Genomic DNA, 20424 nt, shown 5'->3' on the forward strand with positions numbered 1-20424 from the left:
CACAATCAGTCTCCCTCACTTCACGCAGACAATGAAAAATTTATATTGACTTTTTTCGAATTCAGAGCCTTTTGACACTGCTTCGTGGATGTTGGTGGGTATCGTTGGAATTCATGCTGCCACTTTTATGATTTTTCTGTTCGAGTGGCTGTCACCATCAGGCTTCAATATGAAGGTACAAATACAAGCCCTGTTTGACTTCGTTTACAGCTGTTTTCTTATCAAAAACTTCTTTTGCATTTGAATGGAAGGCGTTAACTTACAGAATTCTATTCAGTATGAAAAGCCAGAATACCGTCATATTAAATATATATCGAGTCCAACTCCCTTAAATTCGGAGATATTCCCCACAGCTCCGTTATCATTAAAATCGATTTCACCGATTTCGTTTCCTCACTAGTGAAATCGAAATAAAATTGCCTCATTTTTTGCCCAGCATGTTGAAATGATTGTTCAAATGGAATAATTGTTGCACTCAAAACGTACGATTATCCACTCGTTTCATTTAATTCCAGGCAAATCCTTCCCCGAATCATCGTTTCTCCCTTTCGAGAACATACTGGTTAGTCTGGGCAGTGCTATTTCAAGCTGCTGTACATATTGACTCACCACGTGCATTCACAGCCAGGTAAATAATTTTCGACAAGCCAAAATTGTTATCTTGAGTCGACCTAGAAGCGCTTCAATCTTCCGGGTCAATGACACATGTTCAACTGAATACGCAACTGTTGGTTAAATGTATAATCTCTAGATCCAATCCATTATAACCTCACTAATTACACCCGTAGAGTTGAATTCTATGGAAACCTGGATCGGAGAGACGGGATTTTAATTAATCCCGACATCTCAATGCGATGAAAACGATCACGAGTGTTTAAGCATCGTTGATTATCAACAAAGAAGTTTTGAAACTCAATGTTGTACTTTGTTAATGATTTACAAATTTTTGAGTGCAGATAGAGTGATAAAACAGAGACGATGAGAACACGCGGATCTCGTTCAACTACTTCGGATTATTGAAAAATAAATTATTTTTTAATTAATTGTCCTGCAGATTATCCATTATCCTTCTATCCATTTTTTCCAGTTTAAGAATATTTAATTTATAAGATATAGAATCTTTACATTAAATTGCTCATCACCTCAGAGTAATTACACCCGCGGCGGTGAATTCCATCGAAAGCTGAATGGAAGAAACTGTAGATTTTAATTAACGTCGCCATGTCAATACGAGAAAAGGGATTATGTCGCTTTTAGTATCGTTGATTATTCACAAAGAAGGCTTTGCACTGAATGCACTCTGTTAATTATTCATTAACCATTACGGTGAATAAACGGTGCAATCGTAGAATTTAAAAAATCGGAACCGAGCGATGTTGTTAACTTAATAGACAATTATATCCATAGTGAGTGATTCTAAGAGAATCTTGAATAGTTTATTAATGTGAATTTCATCTTTATATTTGCTTTCAGATAAAAATATATATGGATATAGAATACTACTCAAGGCCCAATTTAATCATCATTAAATTCCGAAAAACAAATTATTTCTAACTTCTCCTACGGAGGATTTCAAAATATTTTTTTTAAGTCAATGAAATACGCAATTGTCGAATATACGAATAGTTCTCTTCACTGTCAATCCATTAGACCATTAGAACTATTCTATCTCTGGAGGGAAATTCTATCCAAAGTTAAATAGGAGGTTGGAAACTTCGATTAACCCGGACCTATCACTGCGATGACAGTGATTACGGTTGCTTGAGTATCATTAATGATTAACAGAGAGTACATTAAATGTAAAAGAATATACAAATTAAATTAATTCATTTAATCAGTCATTAATCTATTAATGATCGGATAAACGGTAAACTACTGCAACTAAAAAAAGGAAAGATTTATTTAGACAATTATTTTATTTATAAATAATGCCAAGTGAAACTTGCCGACGTTTATCAATGTTACTTTCACGCGCGAAATTAATGTAACTCAAAAAAGCATCTTCGTGGTCGATTTAATGTTCATCAGATTCAGAACAATAGATGACAATTACCGATCCGCCAAAATTGACTTCAATGGTTTTACTAGTTTGCTGCTAAAACAATCAATTTTCTTTCAAATCGCGTCTTCTCTAAGTGTCAATCAATATCCCATTTGCATAACCGGTAACTACTAATGCATCTACTCAACAGATTCATGACCAACGTCTGGGCCATGTTCGCTGTCGTGTTTCTCGCCATTTACACTGCCAACTTGGCGGCCTTCATGATAACGAGGGAGGAGTTTCACGATTTTAGTGGTGTTGATGACCCACGTCTAGCAAAGCCGTGGAGCCACAAGCCAATGTTCAAATTTGGTACGACACCTTGGAGTCACACAGACAGTACATTAGCCAAGTACTTCAAGGAAATGCACATGTACATGGAGCCATTCAATAAGAGCAATGTATTTGAGGGTATTGATGCTGTTATCAGCGGGTAAGTCCATTACGCCACTAACGGCTAATCGAATTTGGCGAAATTTCTCGCGAAACAAATTTATTGGTTAATTTTGTATTGGGAAAAGTTGATCAAGAGACCTCAAGAACTAAAATCCCGAAAATTCCAGAAAAAATCTCAATGGAATCAATCGAAAACGATAAAATTTTAGGGTGAACGTAAATTTCGAAGTTCTACTGATTACTTTAATTCCGAGAATATCTCAAATTTATTGAAGAAGAAAAAATAAGGCCATTGAACGAAGAGTTGAGATTGTACTCGTGTCCAGTCAATATTATCGTAACAAAAAGGAACTAATTATGAAAATTAAATATGTGAAGAGATCTGGACGCGTTCTTCTACGATGGAACAGTCTTGGACTATTTGGTAACTCAAGATGAAGACTGCCGATTGTTAACCGTTGGCTCTTGGTACGCAATGACTGGTTATGGCCTTGCATTCTCCAGGAATTCTAAATACGTCGAAATGTTCAACAAACGACTGCTTGACTATCGAGAAAATGGTGAGGCTTGATATGTCAACTCTTCGAATTCTAATATAACTCAAACTAATTGGTTTAAAAATCTAAAATAATCGAATGCTTTGGAGAAAATCAATTGTCAGCATTAGAGTTGATATAAAGACTGATGAATCATAAAGAATCAACCCTAACCCTTCTATCTACCCTTTGGAAAGTTAAATTTTCATTCTCACGTTACACTCGGGATTTATTCGGATTAAGTTGTTATTCCCTTAATCCGTTAACTCAGTGTCTTTTTATAACAGGGGATCTAGAACGACTGAGAAGATACTGGATGACGGGTTCATGCAAACCAGGAAAGGAGGTACAAAAAAGCAGTGATCCACTGGCACTTGAGCAATTCTTGAGTGCGTTTTTACTGCTAATGGCAGGAATACTTCTCGCAGCTTTTCTACTGTTCCTTGAGCATCTCTACTTCAAGTACATTCGACATCATCTCGCGAGGAGTGATCGCGGAGGATGCTGTGCTCTGATCAGTTTGGTGAGCGTGCAAACTTATCCTTTGTCCTTTCTATTTTTCATCAAAACTTATTACTGAATGGCTGTCTTACCGATCAAGGAACTTTTTAAAGTTGGGAATTTTGTGAAAAGGAAAATCCTGAAAAATTCCAAGTGATTTTCCCCTGTTAAACCTCTTCTACTACTATTTTTCCTATTAAAAAAATGGCGCCTCTGAATCTTCACATTTTTTTCTCAATTTTGTAACTGCGAATTCAAAAATAGTGAAGGAGAAATTTATAAAACTACCATCTACTAATTAACAAACATTCTCCATATGAATTCTATGAAATTTTCCATTCGCATTTCTCTATTAAAATGTGGATTGTAACTCGTCATCACCATTCATCGGAATTCTCTCACTTTATCCGACCAGAGCATGGGTAAATCCTTGACATTTCGTGGTGCTGTATTCGAAGCGCAGGACATTATCCGTCAGCACAGGTGTCATGATCCAATATGCGATACGCACTTGTGGAAAGTCAAACACGAATTGGATATGGCAAGGATAAGGATACGACAGCTGGAGAAAGACCTCGAGGCGCATGGCATAAAACCCAGCCAGCCCAGGTAAATATATCAATTTAATTTCAACTACATAGATGAAGAAAGTGAAATGAAACGACGATTTTAAACCACACAAAATAAATTGCATTCCCTTAAACTCACGTTGGTCATGATAAGTGCAAGCATTATCTGGTTTAAGCAGTACTGAACACAGTAGCACGGAAATAAAATTCTTTTGTGAATTGGTTGTATTTTCTGAATTAACGTCACATACAGATCTCTGCGAATGCCCTCCTAAATTGTGCGGAAATTGAATTTTGAGGAACGTACCTTTAGAATATAGCCTATAACGGTAAAGTTCTTGGTGAATTGAGTTGAGTTGTCGGGTTGTACATTGAATAAGACCCCCCTGTACTGATAGTTCCAAGGGTTTGACCTATTTTAAGATTTCTTGAATTGTGCTTCTGTTCTATCTACTCTATATCATTATGGTCTATATTATAAAACTTCAGCATGATGTGCAAAACAGAGTTATTGAAAGTATTTGAGGAGTTTTGAGGATATTGAGGCTCACTGCGGTAAAATTTATTTTCTCTCTGACCAAAACCAACTCTTCCCTTCATTTTTCAAACTAGTTATCATTAATTTTACTACTGGATTACCAACATATTTTTTAATCGTCACCTGAACCTCCGCAATTGCCATTTTCAACAGAGACTTTTGAAATCGCTACATTTTTCCGTTTAATTTTTTCGAATGTAAAATTTTCCCAGAGATCCGCCCATATCCTCAACAATTTTTCATTAATTAATGTTATATTCAATAGCTCTATGAGTGTAATACTTTATTGATTCGCACCTATGGCATAAGCTCACCAAATACTGAATTACCAATCAATTTTTTTCCAACTTGACGCACACATTTTTTTCATATTTTTCTATTTCTGTGTTATCAATTTGATTTTTTACGATACTAGAGTCGATTTCTCATTAATAAACTAAAAATGTTTGTCTGAAAAGTATCAGCACCATGTAGAAGGCAAAAAGTTATTTAATTAAAAAGAAACGATAGGGGAAATGTTCGTGAGTATGAGAGAAACAAAAGTAGCGATGTTCCGAAACGGAATTTTTTAAAGGAGAAGGCCGGAGAAACTAGGATGGTGGCGTGGCTGCCTGCAGCCAGCGATACCACCTCACATAGAAAGACTCGCTGTTGAAGCACCTCATCCCCTTCCACCGTATTTCGATTCGTAAGTCTAGAGATGTGAATTTCTACGAATGCTCAATTAGATAATTTAGACGATGAAATAGGGCAAGTGGCTTAGCTCCTAAACTGATTGCACGTTAATGAGATATTCCCTATTCGTAGGCATGGCGTAGGTGCAATGGCAATGGTAGAAGTGTCACTGATATTCACTATATCCTACATTTAGGGTGAAGAGAAATCTCTCATTGTTTTACCCCATTTTAGATACTTGGACGCAGTCGAGGTGTCACGGCCTAGGGATATGACAAGAACTATGGTAGCCAGCACTGAATTCGCGGAGGGATTTTTGCCTACAGAAATTTACAGGTACTTTCATTTTCTTTGTACCACATTTCGACATTTCATGTAAAAAAATATTTATTACTAGCTCCCACTGATTTGCGTAATTGCTCTAATTGATTCTAATCTAACATTGTGAATTTTCTGTTATACTCAGACTTCCCGAGGACGACTCTACACGAACAGAGATCGCGGAAATCGAGACAGTTCTGTGATGAAAGGGAATAGCCGGATGTGAATTATACGTGTGAACCAGCTTTGAGTGTTGTTGCCTTCAAGCATCATTAAGTGTTGGAATAAAACAATACAAAATAAATGGAATGACCATTCACTGCATGAAAAATAATTCAATAGTCAAGATGGTACTCCGTCGCTACGGAAAAGCAACAGAAAATGGAGAGTATGAACTCACATTGAGACGAGAATATCAGCTGGAATTGAGGAGAAATAGCTCCGCCCAATATTTTTTATTATCCTTCAGTGCCTCCGATTCAAGTCATTTCGATATTTGCGTGACGTTTAAATGAACTCTCTTTAATTTGTTTTACGTTTGACTAATTTTACTTAAATGTGTAGTCCTACGCATTTCACCTGGCGATAATTCTATTTTTGTTTACCTTCGAGAACAAATTGAACCTAAAACGGAATTTTTATAAAATGCAGTAATTCTTGTTTAAAGAGAACGCATAAATCGTCTTAATTTAACGTCGTTTTCAATTAAGTGTGGACATCCGCATTAATGAAATCCACGTTTCTCGATTTTTTCTTTCATCTTATTCAGGCACTTGATTTTTGGCCTTTTGAGGATAATTGTGTGCAATGTTATCAATATAATCAGTATCACAAATGCACAAATGCAAGCGCAGTGTCGGATACTGGAGACAAAAAAAACAAGAGAAATTTCAATAAAACATTTTACGAAATTTCTGTGAATGTGGAGGAAGTTAAGCGTTACGGGTGCACCCCTTCCCTCCCTCCCTTCCTCAAACAATTTCTATCGTAGAGTAATCATCCAAAATATTTCACAACACCTAGCCATCTGTGAATAATCAAAATCTCGCCCCACCCTGCTAATTCGACGTCGACTAATTCATACATGAAAAATAATTCTATGTACCATGGTCAACAGAATATTAAGAATCTATGTCGATTAAAGTCTAGCATAAATGCAGTGAATACATGTTTCAAAATATATAGATATGCGGCGATAGGAGTATGTTAAAAAACATAGATAATGGATTTTAAAAAATACATACTATATTCTAAAGACGAAGCGAATGACGGAAAACTCATTAAAACACATGCTCAACAAAAAAGAATCTGTAATTTTTTTTCATAATTTATATATTCTGAGAAAAAAATTAAATGTATATTCTGTACCACGAGTCATTGAGTTACGCTGTAATCAAAGCTTATCAGCTGCCAATACGTACCTCCCGTTATTATGTATTTGTACTCTGAGAATTTTTTTACGAGTATTTAATATCAAGAGAAAGAAACTAAATCGAGGGGCTATGCACATGATAGACTCACTGGAACCACTGAAGTCAGTGTTCTCACTCAACCCACAACATTACGGTCATTATAATAATTCGGAATGAATTTTTAGATGGCAATTAGCACGTTCAATTTCATCCATAGCAATTATCATATCTACTTTCTCTCTATATGGACATGGAGAGTTATTCTCTCCTCTATAATTATTCAATTTTATCTATGACAATCCATCATCGACTCATCACTGCATGTTTGGACCAATGAAGCGGTTTCATAAATCAACAAAAATGATAATTACAGGAAAATTTAACGCGTCGTTTTCTCCTAAAGCTCCCCCTCAACAACTAATTACTCTACTCCGTCTTATTTTCATTGTTCATCGTGCGCTATCATGACCACATGTTGAAATAATTTATGTTTCCGTCCGAAACTCAAGTCTTCGTTACTCAATTCACATATATTCTAGCTATTCAAGTCCCTATGTATCATTCACGGATGATCAAGAACATAATCATGATATCATTCATTTAAAATAGCCCCTCAAAAAAAAACTACATATAAAATCAAAATGATTTGCGTTATGAGAAATGAATATCGTGAGAATCGAAATTAATTTCTAGAGTTAAGATTATGAATATCGCCTTCAATGGCTGCGTGTAAGATATGCTTCGCTATGTACCCAAAATTGTGAGTGAATCAGTAATGGGGGCATTCAAATATAAGCGTCAAGCAACTGGCGGGTGGTAATTACGCTTGAGATTAATTTTTGAATGCTTTCCTAATAGACTGGGGACTACGTAATGAAATAATAACAAGGCAATTTTTAATCCTCTTTTGTCATAAATAAAATTAACTCCCTTCTTGGATGCTTTTATTAATCACCACGCATATTAAAACCTTAACGATGTCAAGATCCCTCATTAGGGGTAAACATAACGAGCAGAAATTATTAATTATTTACCAAAATATTGACAATCCCCCCGAAATTACTCATCAGATAATTCAACATTCAGAAAACTGTTAATAGTTAACTTGTTCCATTCCATTACGTATCACCATAATATTATTACTGAAACGAGTCCCGCGCCGCGAAGAGTTTTGAATATATTGTTGATGAAGATGATAATGAGAAGCTGTTGTTATTGTTGTTACTGTTAAAGATAAAGGACGGATTTAATCGTTAGCTCTGTGAATGACACAGAAATTGAAATATTCGTCTCCTCCATGTCTAACTACTGACTACACCTTCCTAGCTCACTTCTAAGTCGGGTTTCCATTACCGCTCGTACCAGGACTGATTTCTCATTTCAATTTTTGATTTATATTCATCCGTTGGCATTATTTTACTACTTCACCACTGAATTGAAGTTTGAAAAACAACGGAAATTCATTCGAAAGTGAAGTTTTTCCTCACTGTATTGTTTTACTTCTTAATTAATCTAGAATTTCATTTCTCTCATGAATTAATACACGAAGAAATTTTCTGTTAGTACATGGTACATTTTTTCAATTCCTCAAAGTTATACGGTTGGAAACGCTTTTTCGTTAACCCGAGATAAAATTGAATTGACAGATTGAAACTGAGGACAACGAAACAACAGAATGTAGTCAATCACTCATATGTTCATCAGGGCATGTAGTTTTTTACTCTGAAAAAATTATCTGTCTCCTACTGTAATCATATACTATAATTCAGAACTGGAGAGGTAGAATGAGATAACAGATTCTTTAAGAGTTCGATAGTAAATTAAAAATACAAATGCGCGTTCCTGTAAATCGTTTCCGTTTAAAAATTCTCCATAAGGACAGGAAATGGCATTACTTTAGAAAATAATGATAATTTTGTATTGAACCTTGGACAATTCGTCAACTAAATCACTTCTGATTGGATTAAGTAAAAAAATATCACAAAGTATCGATTTCTTAATTGATTCCATATTTTGTTTGATGTTTTCCACGAGAAAGCAACCATTAACAAAAACCCAAAAATGTGATTGCATAAGAACTTATAAATGACACAAAAACGTATCTTTCTTATACCTCATTCCACCTCTTCAGTACTGAATTGTCTAACATAGATAGATATGCAATGAATATTAACTACTGAACCTTTTGTATTGTATAATAATTCCAAACTATTGACAAAAAGAAATCAAAACTCAGAAAACTGTCCAATCACTAGATGAGAATAATGAAAAATCATAACACGAAAAAAATGCCACGAATTTTGTGCCCACCCGAAAATTGCTGTGACGTATTAAAACAAGTAATTACTACGATTATATGTACGAAAGAGGCAAAATGTTTTCTCATATATGTGTATTTTTCATATAAATATGTAAGTCGTGCTTTCCTGTAAATAGCTATTTCACACTTCAATCTTCTTATATCTACACCCCAATTGTCTGTCCTCACAAAGTGATTGAAAAACTACCGTAAGAGAACAGATAACCGAATGAAGGAATTATGGTGAAAATATGTAGAATATCCTCAGGACGCTGATACTGTCCACTTTATTCTAGTTTCAAAAACACGATGGACAGTATTAAAATCGTTGAGACTATTAATTATATACATTCGACGGAATGTTCACCGATTCCACGTTCAAATTGTTGTTTTTAAATGGAATTCTAAACGATAAATGCGTGATTGTACGTTGTTTCAAATAAAGAGAATTGTTGTTTTTTAATGCGTTGCATTTATTTGATGAAACAGATTTCACCCTATTGCGATCCCTAACGAAAATATTCCCGAATTTGTGGATGAACAAAGATCTCCGAAAATTCCATATAAATTAATCTACTAGATAGCTTAACTATCCGGAAATAAAACGAAATCATTCTAATAACGGTAGTTAAACGGTATTCTGATTTAAACCTTTTCGAAGTTGAAAACGGTTAAAAGTTTCATATATGAAATTTAAAACGCGATTGGAAGAGACAAGTAAAAGAATCGCATTACGAATTCAATAAATCAAATTGGTAAATATTACCAATCCAGGATTTACTAATACGAAAATTGAAATGATTCCTTGAAACCAGTCTGATCAAGTCATAGTTATATATAATTCTGGGGTAGGAAATAAAAATCTCGCTACCAGAAAAGAAAGTAAAAAGTAAAAGCGATTAACAGGTGATAATAATTCATTGGGATAATTGCATTTTATAAAATCAAAATAATTTCAAGGTATTGAAAGATTTGTTCTGATATTTGGATCTAGACGTGATAAATGGAATTGGTTATTGAACACTTACATATGCAGGTCAAGAACAGGATGGAATTATGGGACAGGTGACGGAACTGACATGTTAACTTGGTAAAGGATTACTCTTGAAAACCCATTTTTTCGCGGGAGCAGAGTCCTTTACACCTTGTTAGGAGCGGCAACAGGAAAGGGGAGAGGGAAAATCCGACCAATGAGGTGTCCAAGGATTAACTGAAGAAATAAAAAAAATTACACGAATTAAATGTAAAATTAGAAAGGAATTTCATTGGGAATAAAGAAAAAAAAGCCAAATAACCTTTCGACGTTAGACGAATGTTGTGGCCCTGAAAAGGGCCGATTGCTTGCTATTCGATTTAGGAGCTGCTTTTCTCGGTCTTCTTTGGAAGCAGAACTGCTTGAATATTGGGAAGAACACCACCCTGAGCTATGGTAACTCCTGATAACAGCTTGTTCAACTCCTCGTCGTTACGAATGGCCAACTGGAGATGTCTAGGAATGATCCTAGTCTTCTTGTTATCACGAGCGGCGTTGCCTGCCAACTCGAGAACCTCAGCTGCCAAGTATTCCATTACTGCAGCCAAGTAAACTGGTGCTCCGGCACCAACACGTTCAGCGTAATTTCCTTTACGCAGGAGACGATGAATACGTCCAACTGGGAACTGAAGACCAGCTCTGGTTGAACGGGTCTTGGACTTTCCCTTAGCTTTGCCACCTTTGCCACGACCAGACATGTTGTAGAGGTTTTAATTTGATGTTGACGCAACGAGATATCAGTGCACAATGAGCTCGACCCACAAACGCCGTGCTTATATAGCCTCAGGCGCTCACGCTGCCGAGACAATCAAAGGAGGGGAGACGATCTGCGCGCGCATCTCTACTCTGACTGGCTCGGCGCTGTGTACATCGCTGCTGCTGCGTGAACGACGACCGAACGTCATAACGTTTTTTACGGAACATCGCGCTCTGTATTAATTTTAATCCAAGCATTATGCCACCGTCGTTTACAACGTTGATAATTTATTTTGCTATTTAATAAAATATATTTTTGAAATGGTCTTTATCTGTAATTACAACGTATGAAAAACGTCAAAATTTTATTTGAATATTTTACATTATACCCCTAATATTACTGTGATATTGTCAGAGTAAGAAAAAATGAAATGAAGGAGCATACTGTTGACTAATAAAAAATTTATATACACAAAAAAATTTTGTAAAAGTTATTTGACCTGACGATACGAAGAATTTTATACAGAAATTTGTGGGGTCGATAAAAGTCTATCTCGATATTTCCACCTTTAATCATGAGTGATCCTTTACATCAAAAATTTTTTACATTGATTGTTTTTGGCCGTATGAATATATAGAAAGCGCAGTGTTGTTTTCAAATTGAATGATATTCACTGAAGGCAAGGGAATGTTAACTTCAATAAGCTAAAATTGTAAACATTACGATAACAATGTCCACCTACTTTCGGATTCTAACCTTTTATTTGTGTCTGCCTAAAGCATCACTTTGATTAATAGAAAATAGCGATAATGCCAATTTGTATTTTATAATGCAAAAATACATACATTGCCCGTATATGCATTACGATGATTATGAAAATTGATTCATGCCATATTAAAGTTACTTTGAATGTACACATAAGCCAATAAGTTAGAATATCTCATATAATTTATAACTAAAAAAGTTATTAGCAAAATTTCATTTTTACGTAGTAACCAAGTGGTGGCCCTGAAAAGGGCCGGTTTTTATTTTTATTCGCTGAGAACAACGTTTAACCTCCAAATCCGTAGAGTGTACGTCCTTGACGTTTCAGAGCATAGACAACATCCATAGCTGTCACTGTCTTCCTTTTGGCGTGTTCAGTATAGGTGACAGCATCACGGATGACATTCTCAAGGAACACTTTGAGTACACCACGAGTTTCTTCGTAGATTAAACCAGAAATACGTTTCACACCACCTCGACGAGCAAGACGACGAATGGCTGGTTTAGTAATTCCCTGGATGTTATCACGAAGTACTTTGCGATGGCGCTTAGCTCCTCCTTTTCCCAATCCCTTTCCTCCTTTACCACGACCTGTCATCTTGGCTTAGTTAAAGTGAGCAATTCAAAACTCAATGCAAGACTGACTGAATATGATGTTCAACTGACAGATCCTTACGTCTTTATAGATCTCGTGTCAGAGGTAATCCCCACTACTCGTCCAACCGCCAATGGCGTTCGCTCGTCAGTTTGCCCCCCTCTTTTCCATGAGCCAATCAAACTCATGGACGATGGTATATGTATGGGCGCTTTAGTTTCTCGATTCATTCGCTCTCTGCATCTTTAGAAGCACAGTTCTCTAATCATGGCACGTACCAAGCAAACTGCTCGTAAATCAACTGGAGGAAAGGCTCCCAGGAAACAGTTGGCTACCAAAGCCGCTCGTAAGAGTGCGCCCGCAACTGGAGGAGTCAAGAAGCCCCATCGCTACAGGCCAGGAACAGTCGCTCTTCGTGAGATTCGTCGTTACCAGAAGAGTACTGAGCTCCTCATCCGTAAACTTCCATTCCAACGACTTGTTCGTGAAATCGCCCAGGACTTCAAGACTGATTTGAGATTCCAGAGCTCAGCTGTGATGGCTCTTCAGGAAGCCAGTGAGGCTTACCTGGTTAGTCTCTTTGAAGATACTAACCTTTGTGCCATCCACTCCAAAAGAGTTACCATTATGCCCAAGGATATTCAGTTGGCTCGTCGTATTCGTGGAGAAAGAGCTTAAGGTGCGAAACTTTAACTCACTCAATCGGCCCTTTTCAGGGCCAGAAAATTTTTTAACTTGGTCAAATTCGCTATCGCATACATTAATATTAAAAAAAATTATATTTATTACTATAAGATTAAAAAATCAACGACAGTTTATTTAATATGAATTTTTCATGGTTGAATCCCTAACAACTAGAAAACACGCGAATGCAATTTAATATATTAAAACAACGTGATATCTAAATGAATTTTCAGCACGAAACCGTAAATACGACGAGTATTTTAAATCAAGAAAGTACAAATATGACAGATCCATTGACAAAGAACGCATTGAACAATTAATAGCACATGAAATTAGCAAATAATAATTTATCAATCAAATATGCCGTTACAATAACTAAAATACTACTCATCGGAGAAGGAACTTAAAAACATATCTCCAACAACAAACAATATGCAAAAATTCACAAACAATTGGACACAGCCAAGTAAAATTGCAATGATAAGGAAAATAACTACCGACAGTTATAATAATATGGTGGACAACTTGACACACTACCGAACTCGTGTAGTGTGTCAAGTTGTTTAACCAACAAAAACCAGTTTGTCAGGATAAAACCAACTCTTCAGCACATGCAAACAATGAAGGATCCAAAAATAATCAGTCATTCGAAAAATTGTATTATCAACTGCAATTTCATGACCAACTTTGCAGAGGCACAATTCAATAATTATGTCGGCAATACTGACGCATTCATGGCATTCCACAGTCATGAATAGCAATTGATAAAAGTTGACAAATAGTGAGGAGTTTCTCACCATTTGTACTCCAAGATATCTAGGAATTTCTTCCATGCAAATTTCACTTATACAGCGGATGTCAGTATAACATTATCCCGCATTTGGAGTCTCTGTCAAATGCTTTAATATGCAATTTGTCAGAGCGCAGAAATGGAGCGTGTTTTAGACTACACAAAATTGTTAAAGAAAGGGCCTTTCGACAGTAAAGTTCATTCTAAAGCGCCAGCTGTTTAGTCTCATTAGAGGCGCATTGAATGTAATCATATTCATTTGGAATATTCCAAAGGAAATGCACTTATCTTGAAGGGTCTCATTATTTGTATATCACTAGTCATGGAGGTACTCCAGACCAGCAAGTTCTTATAATTGTTATGGAGATATCCACTGCTGGAAATAATATCGAAGTTACACAACAGCACGTGATGTTCCCTCAAGTGCATGTGCAATTGTTGATCAATAAAACTGTGGTTAATCATTAAGATAAGATAACAGAAAAATTATTTGCACGAGTTAAATAAAAGCGCCACCAGACCGATAACGATCTAAGGAGGATTACGTGTATTATTGTTTGACAAAGTAACGTTGGTAACGACAGTTATGAATATGCAATGAAAATCATTTTATATTATATATTATTCAAGGTATAAAATAATGATTGTAGCACCACGATAGGTCAATGTTATTTACAGCAATACTCTCGATCCTTTTCTCCATTGCAATGACGATAAACTCCAGTTAATTTTGGAAATGAGTAGAACCGAAGAATCACAGTCAATCTTTGGATTGTCCTGTTACCCAAGTTGGTGTTAATTTTAGGGCTGGCTAGCAGCCCTTGTTCTGCCAACTATTGTCAGGAATAATAAAATAGTAGTATTGGATGAGCCAATTGCTAAAGTTGCTCCAGGACTACATAGCTCTAATGATAACACACAAACTCAATACTGTTATGGATAACAATCGAATTCTTGTGCTATGTATTAACAACGATTAATGAAACTAGTGCTGCTATAGTGAACAAATTGAAAACTATTGCTATGTACAAAACCATAGAGCAGAATAATATTAGTCATAATTTTAAAGAGTTAATTAATGTAAATGATATGTACTCTGCTGGAAAAACTTGACTGAGTGAATAGTTAAAAGGCCGTCTCAGTAGAATGAATCTTTGACTTTCTCTTTAATTTTTCACCTTCACCGCAACCAGACAGGATTTATAGAATTAGAGTTTAATGTTTAGCGATGATTGTTCTCCAACAGAGAACCCCAGTCTGAGGACTCTTGGAAAAGTAAATGGATAAAGAGAATTAATATTATCACTTGATGGAACAGCTAAGAGATAACGTGCTAAGAGACATCAGACATGGGAGTGGAGGATGCAGATTTATCATTGAACTGGAGTACCCCCGCGTTATTCACCCATGTCTCTCACACCATCTGGATGTTCTGCACCGTTATTTGAGTCGCGTCGCGTTGATACTGTAGTAGTGTTGCGACAAGAACAATGGATAGAAGTCTGAAGTACGATAATCCGAGTCCACGGACAACAGCTAATGTATTTGCAAAGCTAGGGTTCTGGTAAGTTTAGAATATTTCCATCGGCTTCAAATCCTTGTAGAATAAATATTCTCCTCATCTTAACCGTCCACTTCCAGGTGGCTGAAGCCATTGTTTACTTACGGAAAGAACAATGACTTGGAGGGCAAGGATTTATACAATACTCTGGCTGCTGATCTCAGTGAACCACTTGGAAACACTCTCGAGGACAATTGGAACAGAGAGTTGGCTAAAGCACGACAGACCGAGAGAAAACCGAAATTCTTAAATGCCATTATAAGAACATTCATGTCCTCGCACATATATTACGGGAGCCTGTTACTTTCACACTCAACATTGTGGTAAAACAATGCAGTAGACGAAGCGGTAAATCGATTCACGTCAACTTAGTTCGTTGCTGAGCTTTCGAGAAATATATCCGAGCCTAAAATAAATACATAAATTTTCTTCAAACCCTATTTGGCAGCTCACAATATGCTCTACAAAAATCAATAGTGAAAAATTTCTTATAGTCTATAGACTTCGTGATAATCCTGGAAAGTTAAGTCAAGCTAAACCCTTGACCGTTTTACTGCGTCGCTACCAGACAACTTCACCATTGTCAAGAAATTTATAATGCCATCAATTTATTATTCAAATTACAGTGTTTTGCAGCCTTACGTCCTTGGCTATCTTATCAGTTACTTTGCTCCTACCTCGACCATTACAACACGAGAAGCATACGTGTATGCATCACTTGTCATAATAATGTCAGCTGTTATGGTTGTGACTGATCACCACTCACGAATGGGACTGTTGGAGATGGGCATGAGGCTGCGCATAGCGAGTTCTTCTTTAATCTATCGAAAGGTGATTCTCTGTATATTATGCAACGATGCAGTCAATACTCATCGTTCATTGAATTAATTTTCATATTAAGAATCTCATCTGTACGCCCTTTTTCGCCAGATTTTAAAACTATCCAGGAGCTCGGCAAACAAAACCGCTGGTGGGCAGATAATGAATTTGTTATCTAACGACGTTGCCAGGTTTGATCAGGTGTTTACATTGATTCACTATTTGTGGATAACTCCAATCCAATCAATAGCGCTGGCTTATTTAATCTGGCAAAATGTGGAGATAGCCACTCTAGCAGGAATTTTTCTCCTTGTGATGCAAACGGTGCCTGTTCAAGGATATTTAAGCAAATTGACAGCTCGACTGCGGGCAAAAGTGGCAGTGCGAACTGATGAGCGTGTACGACTCATGAGCGAAATAATAACTGGAGTTCAAGTAATTAAAATGTACACGTGGGAGAAGCCCTTTCTGCGGTTAGTTTCCTTTGCAAGGAAACATGAGATTGATGTTATCAGTGTTATGTCATACTGGCGAGGAATAATACGAGCATCGATGGTATTCACCGAACGAACAACATTATTTTTTACAGTTATGACATACGTGCTTTTAGGAAATACTCTTTCAGCCGCCAAAGTTTTCTCTATGGCACAATATTTCAATCGTCTCCAAGCCGGAGCAGCTTGGTACATTCCCACGGCTTTAACACATGTATCAGAAGCAACAGTTACGATTAAACGGCTCCAGAATTTTCTGTTACTGGAGGACAATCATCCGCTCGGTACTGAGCAAGCTTCGGATGATGTCGGTTCACTGACAATTGAAAAAGTCACAGCATCGTGGGATCAAGATTCGATAACAAATACATTGGCTGATATCAATATAACAATAAAGCCCTGCACGCTGACTGCTGTAGCAGGTCCAGTCGGTGCTGGAAAGAGTTCTTTATTACAATTGATTCTTGGAGAATTGCGTTCAACTAATGGTCACTTGACAATTGGAGGAACAGTGTCATATGCTAGTCAGGAGCCCTGGTTATTTGGAGGAAGTGTGAGAAGTAATATACTCTTTGGACAGCCTTACGAGGAGTTGAGATATCGTCAAGTGGTGCGGGCCTGCGCATTGACCAAGGACTTCATACAACTTCCTCAAGGTGATAGAACACTGGTGGGTGAGCGTGGCACATCACTGAGCGGTGGACAACGTGCTAGAATTAATCTCGCAAGAGCTGTTTATCGAAAAGCTGATATCTATCTCTTCGATGATCCTCTGTCAGCCGTTGATGCCCACGTTGGTAGAAGTTTATTTGAAGGATGTTTCATGGAATATTTGGCGGATAAAACGAGGATTCTAGCTACTCATCAGGTGCAGTATCTCAAAGACGCTGATTTGATCATCATACTGAATAATGGGGTTATTGAAAAACAAGGGAGTTTTCATGACTTCGGACAGGATGATTTTAAACTACTACATGTTGATGATGAAAAAGAGAAAGAAGAAGAAACGACCGAAGAGAATCGAATGAGTAATGGCCACATACCTTTAATTCCTCAAGTCTCTTATATCTCAGGAACTGATAAAGATGAGGAAGTCGACGACGATGAGCCGAGAGAAACGGAAGAGCTCATGGCCAAAGGGAAATTATCAAGATCTCTGTTTGGCAAGTACTTCAGGGCCTCTGCTAGTTATTCACTGCTTTTCCTGTTTATTGTATTCTTGATATCCGGACAGTTAGGAAGTAGTGGCTCTGACTATTGGGTGGCCCATTGGACAAATCAGGTGGAGATGCGACGGTTCAATCACATCATTCATAGGAATTTATCCAGGAATATGAGTCTCGATATTAATGAAAATGGCACTTCTATTCAGAATTATATGTCTCTGTCAATAAATTTGACAGATAGATCTCACAATCGTGATGATCATGCTGATGAAGGAGCTCTTTGGATTTATGGAACGTTGATCGCGGCATGTACTATTTTTACCATTGCTAGGAATGTAATATTTTTTAAAATATGCATGAACGCGGGGAAAAATATCCACAATCTCATGCTTGAATGTTTGCTCCAAGCACCCATGAAATTTTTTGATAATAATCCTTCGGGTAAGTAATATCCACATTGCGACGATAGAATATTATTGGATTTCATAAACATTCAGTTATCCATAGAGTTCCTAACAATATCAATCTACAGGGCGTATCGTCAATCGATTTTCCAAGGACACTGGATGTGTCGATGAGCTCCTTCCGAACGCCCTGATAGATTCAATTCAAGTATTTGCAGTGATGATAGGAATACTCTCCCAAGTAATCATCATTAATTGGTGGACCATATTTTCAATGGCAGTGATGGGCTACTTCTACTGGCACATAAGGACTTTGTTCTTGGCAACAGCTCAAGATCTGAAACGACTGGAAGGAATAAGTGAGAGATTCAAATATTTCTAGTACAACTATTGTCATTTATTTACTAAGATTTTTTTATCCAGAGCCACCGTCTTGATAATTTCAGCAAAGAGTCCAGTATTTTCTCATGTCAATGCATCTCTGGCTGGATTGGCGACCATTCGGTCAGCTGGAGGACAAGAGATGTTGCGAAAAGAATTTGATAACCACCAGGATGTTCACACCAGTGCTAACTCATTGTTGATTTCCACTAGTGCTGCGTTTGGTCTTTGGCTGGACGCAGTGACTATTGTCTTCGTTGCTTTCATCACTTACAGTTTCATCATTCTCAAGAACGGTAGCAATTGTTAATTTTTATATTAACTCATCCTAGAAGAATTGATTTACCACTTGTGATCCAATTATGCAGATTCAACATTCGCTGGAGATGTTGGTCTGGCAATATCGCAAATTTTGATACTCTGTGGTATGCTTCAATATGGAATGAGTCAAACTGCAGAAATGGTGGCACAAATGACATCAGTAGAACGTGTCTTGCAGTACACAAAGTTGGAGAACGAAGGACCATTTGACAGTGCAGTAAATTCAAAACCACCAGCATATTGGCCTCCCGCAGGACGAATTGAATTTGATCACGTTTACTTGAGATATACACAGGAAAACGCACCTGTCTTAAAGGACTTGAATTTTATCATTGAATCCGGCATGAAGGTAATCTGACACTGGATATCTTTTAATAATAATGACAAAATATTTCGTACTAGCTGACAACATACATGAAAAAGTTGGTGTTAAAAAAATACTTGAACTATAAAATGATAATTCAGGTGGGAGTTGTGGGCCGCACTGGAGCTGGTAAATCATCACTCATAGCTGCACTTTTCAATTTGGCAAAATTTGAAGGAACTATTCGCATCGATGGAGTTGATACAAAGAAGATCGGACTCCATGACCTGAGAAAAAAAATATCTATAATACCGCAGGAACCAATGTTATTTTCAGCTTCATTGCGCGATAATTTGGATCCCTTCCACCAGTTCAAGGACGAGCAGCTCTGGTCTGCTCTGGAGGAAGTGGAACTGAAAGCTCACAGTCAATCTCTGGATTATGTGGTCACCCAAGGTGGCACCAATTTCAGCGCTGGTCAACGACAATTGCTCTGTCTAGCTCGAGCAATAGTCAGAAATAATAAAATAATCGTATTGGATGAGGCGACTGCTAATGTTGATCCAGCTACTGACGCTCTGATACAGCGAACAATTCGCGAGAAATTCAAAGACTGCACAGTTTTAACGATAGCTCACAGACTCAATACTGTTATGGATAGTGATCGCATACTCGTGATGGATCACGGTCAAGTGGTAGAATATGATTATCCTCATAAACTCTTACGAAAAGCGAATGGGTATTTAGCAAGCATGGCTAACGAAACTGGTGCTACTACGGTCTCTACGTTAAAAACGATCGCCGAAGAGTCGTACAAGAAAATAAAGCTCAACGATAGCAACGAAGAATCCTAAATGTAAAAAAACACTTTTCAGGAAGCAAATTCGAGTAAATATAATCAATGTGAATTTTCCATGCAATAAACTTAATTGCTTAAATTCTGATAAGAATATGTTAGCATCAGTATTAATATTTATAGAGAGTACAACTATCGCAATACATTGTAAGCTCGCTGTACATGTCATAGATAAAATGACACGTACGTGAAAATAAAACAAGAAATAAAGATACTGTCACTCGATAAAAGACTGATCACATAACGTATAAACGAAGCTTGTC

General features: G+C 37.0%; 5 protein-coding genes across 9 annotated transcripts in view; 3 read left to right on the top strand and 2 right to left on the bottom strand.

Annotated features, from left to right (window-relative positions):
• Nmdar2 (NMDA receptor 2) overlaps positions 1–9734 on the top strand; it is a 69159-nt gene extending 59425 nt beyond the window's left edge. For 3 of the 4 annotated variants that reach the window (XM_064137115.1, XM_064137868.1, XM_064138581.1), the window contains 9 exons: positions 66–175; positions 516–628; positions 2193–2477; positions 2819–3000; positions 3264–3499; positions 3893–4086; positions 5159–5272; positions 5494–5595; positions 5726–9734. In XM_064137115.1, the coding sequence (XP_063993185.1) occupies positions 66–175; positions 516–628; positions 2193–2477; positions 2819–3000; positions 3264–3499; positions 3893–4086; positions 5159–5272; positions 5494–5595; positions 5726–5783 (1394 nt within the window). In that variant the 3' untranslated portion in view covers positions 5784–9734. The remainder of the gene's footprint in view (positions 1–65; positions 176–515; positions 629–2192; positions 2478–2818; positions 3001–3263; positions 3500–3892; positions 4087–5158; positions 5273–5493; positions 5596–5725) is intronic. The other variant, XM_064138386.1, reaches the window with a different exon arrangement.
• An 872-nt stretch (positions 9735–10606) lies between these two features.
• On the bottom strand, positions 10607–11066 carry LOC135165840 (histone H2A). Its single transcript, XM_064127618.1, has one exon. It carries the CDS (start codon positions 11020–11022, stop codon positions 10645–10647), a length of 378 nt encoding a protein of 125 aa, XP_063983688.1. The 5' UTR covers positions 11023–11066; the 3' UTR covers positions 10607–10644.
• Positions 11067–11176: 110 nt separating this feature from the next.
• On the bottom strand, positions 11177–12425 carry LOC135166810 (histone H4). Its single transcript, XM_064129481.1, has one exon. It carries the CDS (start codon positions 12382–12384, stop codon positions 12073–12075), a length of 312 nt encoding a protein of 103 aa, XP_063985551.1. The 5' UTR covers positions 12385–12425; the 3' UTR covers positions 11177–12072.
• Positions 12426–12627: 202 nt separating this feature from the next.
• On the top strand, positions 12628–13096 carry LOC135165728 (histone H3-like). The gene has a single exon (XM_064127352.1). It carries the CDS (start codon positions 12649–12651, stop codon positions 13057–13059), a length of 411 nt encoding a protein of 136 aa, XP_063983422.1. The 5' UTR covers positions 12628–12648; the 3' UTR covers positions 13060–13096.
• Positions 13097–15251: 2155 nt separating this feature from the next.
• LOC135165306 (ATP-binding cassette sub-family C member 4-like) lies at positions 15252–20374 on the top strand. 2 transcript variants are annotated; one of them, XM_064126888.1, is made up of 8 exons: positions 15252–15419; positions 15497–15739; positions 16043–16247; positions 16347–18336; positions 18428–18658; positions 18746–18976; positions 19049–19350; positions 19467–20374. In XM_064126888.1, exons 1-8 carry the CDS (start codon positions 15346–15348, stop codon positions 20157–20159), a joined length of 3969 nt encoding a protein of 1322 aa, XP_063982958.1. In that variant the 5' UTR covers positions 15252–15345; the 3' UTR covers positions 20160–20374. The 2 variants fall into 2 exon arrangements, with proteins under 2 accessions (XP_063982958.1, XP_063983809.1); XM_064127739.1 differs by lacking the exon at positions 15252–15419 and having other exon boundaries at positions 15623–15764.
• The last annotated feature ends 50 nt before the right edge of the window (positions 20375–20424 follow it).

Source organism: Diachasmimorpha longicaudata, chromosome 1, assembly GCF_034640455.1.
Source record: "Diachasmimorpha longicaudata isolate KC_UGA_2023 chromosome 1, iyDiaLong2, whole genome shotgun sequence".
Classification (NCBI taxonomy): domain Eukaryota; kingdom Metazoa; phylum Arthropoda; class Insecta; order Hymenoptera; family Braconidae; genus Diachasmimorpha; species Diachasmimorpha longicaudata.

Bases quoted from the DNA above. Each gene is read 5' to 3' on its own strand.
- LOC135165840 (XM_064127618.1), bottom strand. From the start codon at position 11,022: ATGTCTGGTCGTGGCAAAGGTGGCAAAGCTAAGGGAAAGTCCAAGACC.
- LOC135166810 (XM_064129481.1), bottom strand. From the start codon at position 12,384: ATGACAGGTCGTGGTAAAGGAGGAAAGGGATTGGGAAAAGGAGGAGCT.
- LOC135165728 (XM_064127352.1), top strand. From the start codon at position 12,649: ATGGCACGTACCAAGCAAACTGCTCGTAAATCAACTGGAGGAAAGGCT.
- LOC135165306 (XM_064126888.1), top strand. From the start codon at position 15,346: ATGGATAGAAGTCTGAAGTACGATAATCCGAGTCCACGGACAACAGCT. The intron at 15,740-16,042 runs GTAAAACAATGC...TTCAAATTACAG, and splicing joins CTTTCACACTCAACATTGTG to TGTTTTGCAGCCTTACGTCC. The intron at 18,337-18,427 runs GTAAGTAATATC...ATCAATCTACAG, and splicing joins TTTTGATAATAATCCTTCGG to GGCGTATCGTCAATCGATTT.